Genomic DNA, 14,179 nt, shown 5'->3' on the forward strand with positions numbered 1-14,179 from the left:
AAAAGGGGAATATTTTTTATTCAAAAGACTTAAGGGTGCGAATAAAGCGATCTACTGCCACTCTAAATAGTTCATTTGATATATTTCCTGGTTGAGGCGTTGTAGATGAAGAAGCGGGCTGTTGTTGTTGTATACTGTGTTCTGTATTTTCACTTGTCGGCAAGTAACCATGACTAATTTCCCAGCGGGTATCATCGAAACGCATAAGTCCATTTTTCACCACAAACTCGACATAGAGTTGAATGTATATCTGTTTGAGAACCAATCGAAGATTCTCTGTATTAGGATCTGAGTTCATCACAAATTTCAATCCAGTGGGTGTTTCATAGTAGTGTAAGCGATAGGTGGATGTCCTGTAAGATATAAAGCCGTCCTGACTACAAACATATTTATATACTGTTTAAATATATACTATAGTGTGTACCTTCCACTCAGTTTACGTACAAAGTTACGTAAAGAGAGAATAACACCATATACTAACTTTGCTTCTTCCTCAATAGAGATGACGCTTCCTGCAGCCAGGCCACTTTGTACTGTTTGACTTCGAACAAGAGAAGATGAATTTGTGTTTTCTGCAACTGAAGATGCAGCACTTGAAGCCGAGAAACGAGATGAGTTTGTAGTCGCGGTGAGTGTGCCTAAGCGACTGCTATTATTTAGCTGACTATTTGTGCTTGTTCCTGTGATGGAGGAAGATGTTGTTACAGCTGGTGCTGTCTTGTGAGACCATTTCTGAAAATAGATGCACTGACAATGGCGATCGAATATGTATAAATTGTATATTGTCATCTATAAGTAACAACAACAAAAACAAAAAAAAGCGAAAAAGTGAAGTGAACCCACTGTACGCACACCAGAAATAAAGTAATACAAAAATTATATACCTGAGTCAAAAAGATTTTCAATTCATTGTATGAAAAGATAACACTTGATGAACACGCGTCAAGGGTTCTCATTCAAGGGGTACATGTGTGTCATGAGGGTTGTCGTTATAAAAAATTCCGAAAGACTGCTCTATTTTTCATCCAAACATCTTGAACATTTAGCGTCTGATGTGTGTTTGATAAGATTCATTCTAACACTGTTTATGTAGCAAAGCATACATAAATAATCACAGTTTATACTATCTGCAATAAAGAGTTCGTTGGTCGACTTTTGACTTTTACAGATAAAGAAACCACAACGACTTGTTGACATGAAAGAAACATTTGAGAACAAAGAACTTCGCAAAAGGATAGCAAAGCTGTAATGATAAAGGTAAAAGCCCCCTTTTAGAAATAGGATGGTTTCCGAAAATCCTTTCTCTAGACTGCATAGTTAGCCCTTGTGTGCCTTAAAGAGATGGTTATAAACGATAATGATGACATCGTCTCCCCCTTGCTTGCTCAAACTATGTTAATTTCAAATGAAGTAAATATTTTAATATTTTGAATAAAGAGCAAAGATCAGGGCGTAAAACTTTATTCTCTCAATTTCATTATTCTCCCTTATAAAAAGTCACATCTGCAACTTTTTTTCTTTTTCATTATTCTCCCTCCTCTTTACTTTTTATTATGCTTGAACCAAATTCAGCTGAACAACCTATGAATTACCAAACTGAAGAGCAACCAAACCAACAAAATACAGAGAGCCAACAAGAGCAATCAGAGGAGACAAAAGAACTATTATTTGAAGTGAATGAGAAAGTCTTGTGTTATCACGGTCCTTTAATCTATGAAGCAAAAGTAAAGCTTTAATCTTATATTTTTCAATACTTATATATTCATGATAGATTATGGACAGACAATGGATGAACGAAGACCCAGAGCTTCAAGGTCCTTATTATTTTGTTCACTATAAAGGATGGAAACGAACGTGAGTGATATTTTTTTCATGATTGTTTTTTGTCTTCTAATAACTATCTTAGTTGGGATGAATGGGTTCCTGAAACGCGTCTTTTGAAATGGTGTGATGAAAATATAAAAATGCAACTTCGATTAAGGGATCTTTATCGTATGAAGCAAAGTGGAAGAAGTCAAAATACATATAAAGAAGCAGAGTCTAGTGATGGCGGACTTGGTAAAAGACGAAGAGATGCCAAGTTGGAAAAGGAAGAAGACTATCTAAGAAAGCCAGAGATCAAACTTGAGATACCCGATGCATTAAAAGGTCAATTGGTGGATGATTGGGAGAACGTGACAAAGAACCAACAACTTGTTACTTTACCAAGAGAAATAACTGTCAATGGTGTCCTGGAGCGTTATAAAGCATACAAAAGAGAAAAGAAAGGAAATCGTGAATTGTAAGTAAAAAACGTCATAAGAATATACATGATAACCAATATTATATGTTCAGGAATGAGGATTTGCTTGAAGAAGTATTACATGGTCTTCGTATTTATTTTAATAAAGCATTAGGAACAATGTTATTATATCGGTTCGAAAGACATCAATACGCAGAGATCCTTCGACAGCATCCGAATACAGAACCAGTGGATGTGTATGGAGCAGAACACCTACTGCGCCTCTTTGGTAAGACAATGAACAAAATATAAAGACTGGCTTATTTACGATATACACAAACAGTGCAAATGCCTAGTTTAATTGCTCATACGACTATGGATACAGACGCTGTTCAAGTGTTGACAGATTATCTAAGTGACATACTGCGGTAAGTTCACTATGTGCTTTACTCTTAGCATCGCCCTCATCTTTCTTTTTGATTAGCTTTATGCAAAAACAACAAAAACAGTTATTCCAAACTGAATACGAAAATGCTGTACCAGGTTATGTTGCCTTATCTGAAAGTACATAAATCATGCTTTAAAAATGAACTTGCCTTTATCATATTTTGCGTGTATGTTTTTACAAACAAGTGAGAGCCACTCTTTTCGTTATTATATCCGAGCGTAGATTATCCTATCTTTTCAAAAGAAGGTACGCCAAATGTTATTAAGGATGAATTACAGTGAATTTAGAACCTCTGCAAAATAATAAAACAGGCCATTGAATGTAAGAGATAGTATTATCTTTATTGTCGTGGCTTGTTTTTTTTTAGCTTTTAAAAAAGGGGAAAACTGAGTGATATCATTGTGTATCATGCTTTTTCCAAGTACAGTACGCTATCCACTTCGAGCCGTTTGGGACGTAAAAGGATATCCAACCGAGACTTTACTATGGCCAGCCAAGAATAATACAAACAAGACTGTGCTTTTCTTTATTCCAGGTAATCCAGGCTTGGTAGAGTACTATACGACATTTCTCGACAACATTTACCAGAACTTGCAATCACCTCTTCTTGAAATCATTGGAGGTAACTTAAGAAATGTAGAATTACTTGAAAGCTTATTCGGTTGTATAGTATCACATAAAGGACATTCAGTCAACTATCATGCAGATACTGCTAGAGATAAGACCCTGTACTCTTTTGAAGATCAAATACAACACAAAATCGACTGCTTAGACACGCTTATCAAAGAGAATGGCCCAGAAACTAAGTTTATCTTGATTGCCCATTCCATTGGTTCGTACATAGCAGCTGAAATGCTAAAGAAGAGACCTAACCACGGTATTTCAAGAATCATTGCTCTTTTCCCTGCACTTCAGAATATTGCAGTAACACCAAACGGCGTCGTTATCTCGGTAAGTTGAGGCAAGAAAAAATGGGAATCTTGATCAATTGACAATAATACAGAAAGTTATCAATTGGACACCTATTTCAGCCGTTGGTGCGGCTGGTTCACTCATCTCTTGGCTGGCTCCGCCTGTTCGTGAATTTTTGGTCAAGGCTATCACCAGACAATCTGGTAATGGTCTTAACGTAACTGCGCACCAACTGTTGCACTCATCTGTATTGATGAACACAATAACTATGGCCCGTTACGAAATGGAAACAGTCAAGGACTTGGATCATGACTTTTATCAACAGCATCTTGAAAAGTTTGTTATTTACTATTCTGAGAATGACAAGTGGGCACCTAAAGAGCACTACGACTACATGATCAAGCATTTCCCCAAAGGTACGTGTATATAAAAAGAATAGTACGTCCTGTTAATTACTTGTTCACTCTAGGTGATATCCACTTGTGTAAATTGAGCTTACCCCATGCATTCTGCTTAGGTATATAATTTTACAAATATCTTTATTTAAACTGTTACTCAACACACATATAGAATCTGATCATGTTGATTATATGGCAAAGCTAGCTGCTTCATGGATACGAAAGAATCTCGTAGAATAAAATATTTTATGTGGATTATTCCTTTCCTTACTTTGAAATTTACTTAAAGTTTAAGCATCTGATATCATTGATAAAAGAAAGCAAAGCGCAATTGAATAAATTATATTACTATAGTAAAAGTATCATAATAACAAACTGTAGGATCACAACAATTGATGCAAACTAGGTCAGCTTAAACAAGCAAGTAAACAACAACGGCAGTGGCAGCAGCAGTAACCATGCCGCCAACCTGCAAGTTGCTGGCAGCACTAGCAGGATGATTAGAAGCTACTGATGCGCTTGATTGGGAAGAAGCAGCAGGTTCTTTAGATGCAGGAGCAGTTGCGTTTGATTGGGCATTTGGTCCAATAGAAGCAACACCAGAGGAAGAAGGACTACTTGATGGAGCAGGTGTAGAAGAAGATTCAGCTTGAGCTAGAATCATATAAGAGGTTAGAAAATACTACTTCTCTTAATACTTTATCTTGGAACGTACCCGATGTACTTTGATTAGGAACGCTTGAGGCAGCAGCAGTCTGCGAAGAAGCAGCTGACTGGGTAGTAGGAGCAGGCTGTGAGGTAGTAGTGGTGGTAGCAGCAGCTTGCGAGGTAGTAGTTTGGCCGGAGCCATTGCTTGAACCACAGGAATCGTTCTTGTGCTGTGCCCACCAAGCGCATGCACTAGCGAACTCTTGATTGAACAAGTCAGGATTTGAGCAGGACACCATACACATGCCCGCCTTTGTCATGAACGCCATGTATTCTGCAGTGCCCTTGCTACACATTAAAGAAAGCGACTTGAGGAAATTAGGGGAAGCAGGATCATTAGTCCAGTCGCTAAAAAACGTTTTACCAGCACTCTTTGTGTTCATGGAGGGAAAACAATTAAATCTAATTCCATTGTACAGATTTTATATATACTTTACCTCGTTACATTTAGCAAAACATTCACCAGCAGAAGGTGTGTTGTAAGTTGGGTTACAGCTTTGAGCTGAAACAACGGTAGCAGCAGCAGCAGTAAGAGCAACAAAAGTAGCAGAACGCATGACGAATCAGAAATTTGGAAGAACAAGAAGAAGAAAAAAGAGAAAACAAAAAGTTTTTATAGAACAAGTCTATGTTACGTCGGTAAAACTCGCCTGAACTAAAAACGTTTATGCCTCAAGGTCCCTTGTTACACAAAACAAAAGTAAAAAAATTCTGGCCTGAAAAGCAAAAGCGGGGATACCTCACACGAAAAACAAAAAAAGCTTATTAAGGTATAAAAGAACGCAAAGAAAAGTAGGTTTGCAATTGTCCGCTTAAACTACTTGGTGGGACAGACTTTATCAGATCTTTTTTCGTTGGCTTGTTTAGATCATTACGCTCCTCTACCAAGAACGCCTACGGTGCTTAAATCAATCGATTCTTCTTTTTATTGATGTCTCTATCGTTTAAGCTATAAAAAATTCAAAATTCAGCAGCAACAGAAGATGGAGAAAATTCTCTTTTTCAAAAAGTTATACCGCCGATTTCACAAATTGAAAACAAGCGTACCATCTGATAAGATTCCATTGCTAATCGGAAATACAATCACATCTGATAAAAATACCATCACATGTAACCTTGCACTGTTGCTACATGGCAAAACTTTTCTCAGCTGTGTAACGACTGACGTTTCCATGCAAACGGACGTACGTATTTATTAGTTTTTTTTGATTTTTGTCTCATAAGCAATACTTCAATCATTTGTTATGGATCACAATTCAAGAATTTATTCTGAAGAAAAGATTGAGCTGTCACAAGATAGTATATTGACAGTTGAACAAACAAACTCACTACAGCCAACCGATGAACCTCCTCCTCGTAAATTCCTTTGGTGGATTCCTCTTCAACATCATGTTCATCCTTTGCAATTCTTTGCTTTTATCTTTGCGGTATTCCTTTCGTTATCTTGTATCGTCTATATTGCTGGAACTCAACCTCAAATCTTAATGGGTATTCTTGCTGTTTATACCAATACAGGAGATATCACTGGATCACTTTCCTTATACGCGGAAATAGTTGCCGTTATTGGCGTCATTTTCTGGTCCATGGCTTCGGATACTATTGGACGCAGAGGTGTTATGAGTTGCTCTATCTTGCTCATGGGCCTTGCCATTGTTTGTTATCCTCATGTAAAAAGCGTTTATCCTAGTCTACTTATTCTCAAGCTATTGTTCTCGATTGGGTCTTCAGGATCTACTGCCATGATGGTAGCCATGATGATGGAAGTTGCTTATGGAAAAGGTGGCCTTGTATCTGGCTGTATTGGCATTGCTTCTGGACTTGGTGCTACATTTGCTGCCTTGTGTCTTTTTATGGTCCCTGCCTATTTATCGATAGCTCACCCAGGGGGTAACCTTGGCATTATATACTCACACGCTATCATTGGAGGTTGCAGCATGGTCTTGGCTATTGTTTTATTTTTTGCTATGCCTAAGGACTCTTGTACTCGTCCACCTGTCAATCACTTTAAAGCCTACGGTTCCAAGTTATATCGTGGTATCCTAGCTGCTAAAGAACCACGTGTGGCCCTTGGATACGCTTCTAGTTTCTTTGCCCGCGCTGATGAAATTATTATTTCCAACTTTTTATCACTTTGGGTACAAAAATACTATATCGAAAAGGGCATGTGTAGCGTAGGAAAAACATGCCTTTATTCCATGGCCTCATCATCTACATTATCAGGCTACTCACAGCTTGTTGCTCTTGCAGCCACACCTTTTTTTTCACTTGCTTCAGAATATCTTCCTAAAGAATGGGCCGTATTTATTGCTGGCGTTGTGGGCGCTTGTGGATGTATTCCTTTTGCGTTCTCTATCGATCCTACAACGAAACTGTCTTTGGGTTTTGTTATTTTGATTGCCTGTGGCCAATATGGTATGATTATCTCTGGAATGGCGATGGTTGCTGGCAAACATGTCGACAGAAAAGATAATGCTGCTGTATCTGCCTGTTATTCGTTTATTGGTGCTATTGGTATCATCATTCTGTCTAAAGTAGGCGGTGTTTTGTTTGATAAATGGATGAAGGGTGCTCCTTTTTTACTTTTAGGAATCGGCCACGCTTTAGTTTGCATCATGTCAATTATTGTCTATTTACAGCGAGCTATAATAGAAAGAACGAGAAAAAGGAACAACTAACAGTATATAATTATAACTTATTTATAATAAAAAAAAAACGTTTAGCTCTTTGAGAAGATTATTGATATTTTATATAATTACATCAAGATAAACAACTTGTGGCATATATACACAATAGCTTTAGCAAGTAAGCTTATTGAAAAATGCCTTGTAGATTATGATATATCACTATTATTTACTTTGAGAGAAGCATAGGCTAGTGATTCATTTCGATTCTTTAATACGTCCCTTTATTAATCTAGAGGCAATATTCATCAAAGCTTGCAATCTCTCTTTGCATTATGCTGTTCCTTGATAACAGTTAAAATGTACATACATTTATGACATATTATAGTATTTTGGATATAAAAACAATGATGTAAGTCTAATGTGTTCAACTAGCTTTTAAGTGATTCGATAATTGCTATAGAATAAAGATTGTAAAAAATATCAATTCAGATACGCTTTTAACAAGATATGAATCGTTACAGATACCGATGCTTTAGCAAAACGAATCAAAAGATACACTTTTCAGTATTTTGTTATTTAATACGAAAACCAATATGTGTAGCTTTATAGTTAAAACAGTATTAAAGAGTGTTGTTTCTTGGAAAGACACCAAATAACAAAGGTTCAAGAGGGATACATAGAGTTTAGTAAATGCTGTAGTATATATTCTTTCTATAAATAAACTGAAGCACTTTATCATTTGTCCATAAGAACTGTTAGATAGCTTGGATATTACTAAACTATTTCTTTTTTCCTGGAGATGAATATAGCTTAGAAAGTATCATTAACAGGAAAATAAACAACGCTTCTTTTAAAAAGAACGATTGTTGTTTTTATAGATGTATGGTTTGAGTGGATGAAACTTGAAACTTTAATAGTTTTATGGATAAAAAGATGGTCTTTTTGCAAAAGTTTTTGGTAAATACGTATAAAATTAACGGCTAGATATTTTAATAAAACCAATTGTGATAAATAAAGAAAAGAGAATAAAATCAAGAGCGTTTTAGCAAAGATAGATCTATGTATTGTGTGATCATAAAATATAAAAAAAGAAGTAGTGATATCAGGTCCATTTACCAACTCAAATAAAATAAGTAAAGTAAAATAAAAGGTTTAGAGTAGAAATAAGAAAATGTTTGTTTCAAAAGATTCAATCTTTTATTAAATGAATTCAAAGGAGACAGAATTACTGTCATTTATTAGTCTGTATGTAAAGTTACTGATAAGATAGTAAGTCTGAATTGGCGATTAAGAAGAAACTTGATAGTAATTGAAATACATAAGTGACCGCCGAATCTTATTAGAAGGTCAACTGAATAATTTATTTAATAAAAAAAGAATAGAATGATATACTTTTATAAACAAAGTAATTTCTCACTTATTGTATTGTAAATTCTATGAGCCTTGGGCTTGAGTGTGTTGTAAAAGGTAATAAAATAGAAGTTTGTGTATTCATAGTCTTTGTAAGACTTGAGGTTCGTAGCAAAAGTGTTTAAAAGGTAAAGTTATAATAAAGGTTGTACAGTAAAAAGAATAATAAAAAGGTTCCTGAACCCACTTGATTGGGTTATCCAGAAGTTAATAAAATATAAAAAGGAAAAGGTTGTGATTCAAATCGTAAGTGATTTATCGAATGATATGAGCTTTTTGCAAAAGCATTGCTCTTTTATACTTGTTAAAAAGTAATTGGAGTTTTGATATTCAAAGTTTTTTTTTTTTTTTTGAAAACTGTGCTACATCATTTCATTGTTTATGATTCCAACCTTTTCAAACAAAACGAAAGTTTTCATAAGACCGACAATGTCACTTTCTTGATTACAATATTTTTTGCTATTGTGACGGGTTGTGTCTTGTTAGGCTGCCTTATATATAAGAGTTTAAAATAGGATTTGAATAGATTTGGAGACGTTAAATCTTGTAAAAGTTAGATATTCTTGTACGAGTAGGTTGCTTGTTTGTGACCACCAGATCTTTGACAGATCAATTAAGTAAGTAAATCAAAAGTTAAAAGATACAATAAGAAGATAAGTCTTTAAGATGAATTCACTATTGAGTTCACTACTGAGTTTTTTATTTCATAAAAATAAGAGGATATTTATATATTGTAAAAGGTTAGGTTTGGGTAAAGGCTTGAATATAATTTGAGTTATATAAGGGTTTCTGTCGCGTGATCACCAGATCTTAATAGATCAAAAGAAATAACTTGCGTTATATAAAAATAAAAGTAAAGATAAAAGTGAATCCTACTGATACGAGGCTTCAAGGTAAGCGTATCGGTAGTTGAGAGTGTTAAAAGAAAAGTAAAAGTATAAAAGAATAATAAAAAGTACTTTAAAATACAAAATGTATTAGAAAGTAAAAGTCTTTAAATAAAAGAATATAAAGGTGAGTGAGTTATACTGAGAACAGAACTAACTGATAGCTAACTAATAACTAGATGATCACTAGATGATAACTAGATGATTTTATTTAAAAGTATTGAATGTATTTATACTAAAATAATTTAAAATTCATTTGTTTGAACTTCATACAAGTCGTGAAGTTCGTCTGCTTCATGAAGTTCATCTGTTTCAACTTCGCTATTGTTACAATATATAATAAATGATAAATGATAAATCATTAAAACTTGCATTAGGCATGCAGAGTATAAGATATCAAAAAGGGTATTAGTACAATATACTAATTATAAAAAAAAATAACCAGGCTTGCTATACTATAGATTACTTACACAAGTATAGAGGCTAAAGATGACAAGCAATAACCCCTACGCGCACCCCGAATACAAGGGTAAAAAATCTGCGCGAACCGGGAATCGAACCCGGGCCCTTCGCGTGGCAGGCGAAGATTATACCACTTAACCATCCGCGCTTACTGATGAAAGTGTAAGTGCTAAAATTTAATAAAGTAAATAATTTCACGTGACAATCACGTGATTGATTATTGTCACTTCTGAAGTCATAAAAAATAGCTTCTTTTACCTCTGCTTTTTATTTGGAAAACAGCTGAATTAAGGTTACAGTTGATCTAAAAAATAATTATATCGTTTGCAGTAGAACAACACTTGCTTTTAACTAGTGTTGATATTGAAATCTGTAATAAATATAAATAAAATGAATTTACGCAGCAGAAAAATACATAGACACTCCTATAACAAAACATGCTATTAAGAATGTCACTCTCAGTAAGCGTAGACTATGATAATTAATAAATAAACCAAAGTATAACAATGTGTAAAGAAGAATGCAATACTTTGGAGAATTCAAAGTAGTGACTGTTTTTATGTCATTAAAAAAAGAGGCAAGGCGCATGCTCACATTTTTTATCTTCATTAAGATGTAATACTCGCGAATCCTTTTGTATCTTTTGCAACCAAACCATAAACGACGGAACACGTAAAGCTTCCAAAGCTTTTATTTTTTGGAATCAATGTCCTGGTTACCCACGCATAAGTCAAATATTGAGGTAGATTTAAATTGACTACAGATTGATTGTCCCTAAATCTGAAATGACTTTTATATCATCAAGACTCATAGTATTAATGTCGCTTTTGATGGCATGATTGGCATGGTGAATAGCTGTATCAAGAAATACTCTTCAAAGACGCCTTTTTTGTACTCTCATTTTAAGTCAAGAGACTGGTTTATCAACAAATTTCCGGTCAAAGCAAGAGAGCACGATGTATGTAAAAATGGCTATGCATTGTTTGGAGATAAGACGGTGACGACAGGTGTGGTGAGTACAAAGCAAGTGCGGGAAAGATGAAATATCTTTCTTTAATTGAGCAGCTAGTACTGCTTGTCAGTAACGATGAAACCCTTGAGCTTGTGAAATCATCCGAGAAGTATGAGGAGAATCAAGATGTTCTCTATGACTCTTTTGATGGTATCCTTGGTGAAACTTTTTCCGTTTTACAGCAACAGAAAAGACCGACTGGTCCTCTATCTTGGTCTTTATAATGACGAATTCTTAGTTTTTAAAAATGGAAAGCACGCGATGACTATCTTCCACTTGGTTACTTTGAACTTACCCAAGGCAATCCGTACTGAAAACAAGTACATGCTTCAGCTATGTGTTGCTCCTGGCCCAAAGTCTCCAAGAGAACTTTTTTCGTTCATCAAGCCGATTAAGCAAGAATTGGAAATTTTGCAATCGAAAGGCTTTAGACTGTCAGGTTCAAGCATGGCTGTTAATGCACATATTCTGTTTGCATCTGGTGACATTCCTGCTTGTGCTAAGCTTGCTGGTCAATCAGGACATGTCCACCTACGCGGATGCAGATGCTGCATTATCAAAGCAGCAAGAATCGAAAACAGAATTTTTTTTTTACTTCTGAATTATTCTATCAAGTAAATTCAGGCACTCTTTATCTTTTTATTCAGCATGGTCAACTTTACACAATCTGGTAGCTACGCACTGAACTTTTTTACTTTTACTTTACCTTGTTTGACACTTACTATGAATTCCAATTGATGCTTCTTTTTTTGTAAAATATTTTTCACTTTACTTGTATTAAAACACGATGAGCAGTATTTTTTATCCTGAAAATGGTCAAGGAAAGTTTTTCGATGAACATGGGAATGAGGTGATGGATTGGGGAAGAAGAGCTTAATCCTTTTTATTTGAAAAACCCTACTAACTTTGGTCAATATCAAAAAGAATCAGTGCCCTGAACTTCATTCTAATGGCGAGAACCTTATTTTTTAAAAAAAGTGAGGAAGTTCGTGCTGGGAAGTCTTAAAATGCCTATATTGGCGATGAGAAAACTCTTTTCTTGTATTATTTAAAGTTCAAACTGTACAAAGCTGCGGTTGTCAGTAGAATGGTCAGCATTACCGAATGTACAGTTCAAGATTGGACTAAATGAGCTAAAGGAAGAACTTGATTGGGGCATTTATGAAAGATCAGCAAAGTATATCGAAAGAAGAATCAGTCATGGGAGGGATATAAGGAGTATTTCATCAGTCTCTTTGATAGAAGCTCCTTTGCAACTACGAAAGATATTGTTGATAGCTTGACTGAAGCATTCAGGAGATTTACTTTGAAAGAGACAGTAGTTAGGGCGTTCATTTCAAATGAGTGTAGCATATCAATTAAAAGAGTCAGTCATCATCCCTTTGTAAGAAGTGATAAAACAAGACACAACCTCCGTTATGAATGGGTAAGACACTGGACACAAACTGGACAGAAACTGATATATTTTTCTTCGAAACTGCATTTTCATTGATGAAACCGGCTTTGACATTATTATGAGACCTTCTTCTCGGAATCAGGAGCTTTAAAAATTTCCTAATCAAATTAGGATCCACAATTCAAAAGTAGGGTAATATATGTATAGTTTATTCTGGATCCATTAATGAAAGCATCTTGATCCTCGTCGAGTTCTTCCAGCTTGACTTCCATTTCTTCATACGGAAGGTCATTTTTCGTGAGGCTTTGGCCGACACCTTCCAGGAAAAAACGTAAATCTTTTTGTTTCTGAATCGTTTCTTTGATATATACGTTGGTCATGTTTTATGAAAAAAATGAAATAAAATACGATAAAGATAAAGAAAAATTACAGAGTTATCCTTTTAATATATTCTTTTCTTATCTTCATCTTATCCTGATTTCTATGTCAAGCATCGTTCGATATTTTTCTCTTCTCTTTTAGACTTTGAACTAATCTCACTCCTTTTTCGTACTTTAATCCGAAACTTATTCATGGATAGCTCATGCTGTCACGGATACATGGACTAAATTAGTTATTAGAAACGCTAAATTCTTCTATGAAATGCGCTTAAACGGTTCCTTTTTTTTTTTTGCTCTATTTTATTCTGGTCTCTTCTATTTTAAAAAGATCTCCATGGCAGCCGCCGTCAATTATCATATGTCAGTTGTGATTAACTAGGAGTTTTATGTAAAATGATCAACAAAAATGAAAAGCTACAAATCTCCCAAATGGGACTCTTTCGTTTTTTCACAAGCAAAAAGTAGTTAAATCCAAAAATATACTAAATGCTATATTCTTTTGATCTTTGTTTATAGTATAGATATTACTTTAGGATAAACTCATTCAATTTTTTAAGTAAAAATGTAAAGCAATTCAAATAAAAGACTATAAAATAACTATTTCATAGTAACGAAACGAAATTTAGTGTAAATATTGTTATTAATTAATCTTCTAATATGAATGAAACGAGTAAACTTGAGGAATTAAACCAAAAACAAGCCTCAGCAAGACGCTTTTATTCCTGATTAATATGCTAGCCATTTATTCTGTTATAGCGAAAGCACGACTGAAAAATAAGGGCTGTATAAACAATGAGAAAAAAAAATTAAGATGCTGCTTTAAGCTTTATTGATAACAATTCCGATGAGTCTAATAATTTCTCCTGCTTTCTGGTCGTTGCTTGACTTGTGGATAGTAATAAAAAAAATAGAATATTGCTCTTATTTCATGGTGCCTCCTTAGACCTAGAATAATATATCGTCTCATACATGACATGACAAAGAGCTGATTTTTTGTTCTTTGTTTGAACGTAATTAATGTCACCAGGGTATTTTTTTTAGGTTTCATTTTAGATCTCAGGCAGCAAGGAACTTGTGGCGGGTGCGGCTAATATGGCCATTATCTAGCTTGCTTTCCTAGGCGACTGGTAGCTCAAATTCCTTTCGATATTAAAAGGAATATATGCCCTTTTTGGCATCCTTGTAAAAGCGATACCATTTCTATAGACTTGATAATGTTTGTTTTGCCAATGCCCGATGGGGTTTGTAAAATTGTAGCTACTTGGTTTTGGAAATGCATATGAATGATAATGGAGACATGGCTCACTGGTGCTTTTTTTTT

General features: G+C 34.9%; 6 protein-coding genes and 1 non-coding gene across 7 annotated transcripts; 4 read left to right on the forward strand and 3 right to left on the reverse strand.

Annotated features, from left to right (window-relative positions):
* Window positions 1-16: 16 nt before the first annotated feature.
* On the reverse strand, window positions 17-789 carry RHIMIDRAFT_239609 (snare-like protein; the record flags this gene model as incomplete). The annotated part of the gene is made up of 2 exons (XM_023609206.1): window positions 17-377; window positions 425-789. 2 exons carry the CDS (start codon window positions 787-789, stop codon window positions 17-19), a joined length of 726 nt encoding a protein of 241 aa, XP_023464501.1.
* Window positions 790-1,583: 794 nt separating this feature from the next.
* Window positions 1,584-2,793, forward strand: RHIMIDRAFT_205259 (MRG-domain-containing protein; the record flags this gene model as incomplete). Its single annotated transcript, XM_023606816.1, has 6 exons — window positions 1,584-1,724; window positions 1,772-1,854; window positions 1,907-2,281; window positions 2,335-2,510; window positions 2,565-2,649; window positions 2,706-2,793. The coding sequence occupies 6 exons, from the start codon at window positions 1,584-1,586 to the stop codon at window positions 2,791-2,793; spliced, it is 948 nt and encodes a 315-aa protein (XP_023464502.1).
* A 193-nt stretch (window positions 2,794-2,986) lies between these two features.
* RHIMIDRAFT_34677 (alpha/beta-hydrolase) lies at window positions 2,987-4,326 on the forward strand. The gene is made up of 5 exons (XM_023615131.1): window positions 2,987-3,291; window positions 3,340-3,620; window positions 3,673-3,997; window positions 4,051-4,098; window positions 4,152-4,326. Exons 1-5 carry the CDS (start codon window positions 3,078-3,080, stop codon window positions 4,217-4,219), a joined length of 936 nt encoding a protein of 311 aa, XP_023464503.1. The 5' UTR covers window positions 2,987-3,077; the 3' UTR covers window positions 4,220-4,326.
* Window positions 4,327-4,391: 65 nt separating this feature from the next.
* RHIMIDRAFT_245263 (uncharacterized protein) lies at window positions 4,392-5,244 on the reverse strand (the record flags this gene model as incomplete). Its single annotated transcript, XM_023610170.1, has 3 exons — window positions 4,392-4,633; window positions 4,695-5,089; window positions 5,120-5,244. The coding sequence occupies 3 exons, from the start codon at window positions 5,242-5,244 to the stop codon at window positions 4,392-4,394; spliced, it is 762 nt and encodes a 253-aa protein (XP_023464504.1).
* Window positions 5,245-5,931: 687 nt separating this feature from the next.
* On the forward strand, window positions 5,932-7,362 carry RHIMIDRAFT_245264 (MFS general substrate transporter; the record flags this gene model as incomplete). The annotated part of the gene is made up of 1 exon (XM_023610171.1): window positions 5,932-7,362. The coding sequence occupies one exon, from the start codon at window positions 5,932-5,934 to the stop codon at window positions 7,360-7,362; it is 1,431 nt and encodes a 476-aa protein (XP_023464505.1).
* Window positions 7,363-10,147: 2,785 nt separating this feature from the next.
* RHIMIDRAFT_t45 lies at window positions 10,148-10,218 on the reverse strand. The gene has a single exon. It is a non-coding gene; the product is annotated as a tRNA-Gly (tRNA).
* Window positions 10,219-10,790: 572 nt separating this feature from the next.
* On the forward strand, window positions 10,791-11,934 carry RHIMIDRAFT_259926 (uncharacterized protein). Its single transcript, XM_023611432.1, has one exon. It carries the CDS (start codon window positions 11,194-11,196, stop codon window positions 11,698-11,700), a length of 507 nt encoding a protein of 168 aa, XP_023464506.1. The 5' UTR covers window positions 10,791-11,193; the 3' UTR covers window positions 11,701-11,934.
* Window positions 11,935-14,179: the final 2,245 nt, after the last annotated feature.

This window comes from Rhizopus microsporus (genome assembly GCF_002708625.1).
Source record: "Rhizopus microsporus ATCC 52813 unplaced genomic scaffold scaffold_13, whole genome shotgun sequence".
In the NCBI taxonomy this organism is placed as follows: domain Eukaryota; kingdom Fungi; phylum Mucoromycota; class Mucoromycetes; order Mucorales; family Rhizopodaceae; genus Rhizopus; species Rhizopus microsporus.

Coding starts and splice junctions, on each gene's coding strand:
- RHIMIDRAFT_34677 (XM_023615131.1), top strand. CDS start 3,078: ATGCTTTTTCCAAGTACAGTACGCTATCCACTTCGAGCCGTTTGGGAC. Junction 3,292..3,339: donor TCTTCTTGAAATCATTGGAG/GTAACTTAAGAA, acceptor TCGGTTGTATAG/TATCACATAAAGGACATTCA. Junction 4,099..4,151: donor ACCCCATGCATTCTGCTTAG/GTATATAATTTT, acceptor ACACACATATAG/AATCTGATCATGTTGATTAT.
- RHIMIDRAFT_259926 (XM_023611432.1), top strand. CDS start 11,194: ATGAGGAGAATCAAGATGTTCTCTATGACTCTTTTGATGGTATCCTTG.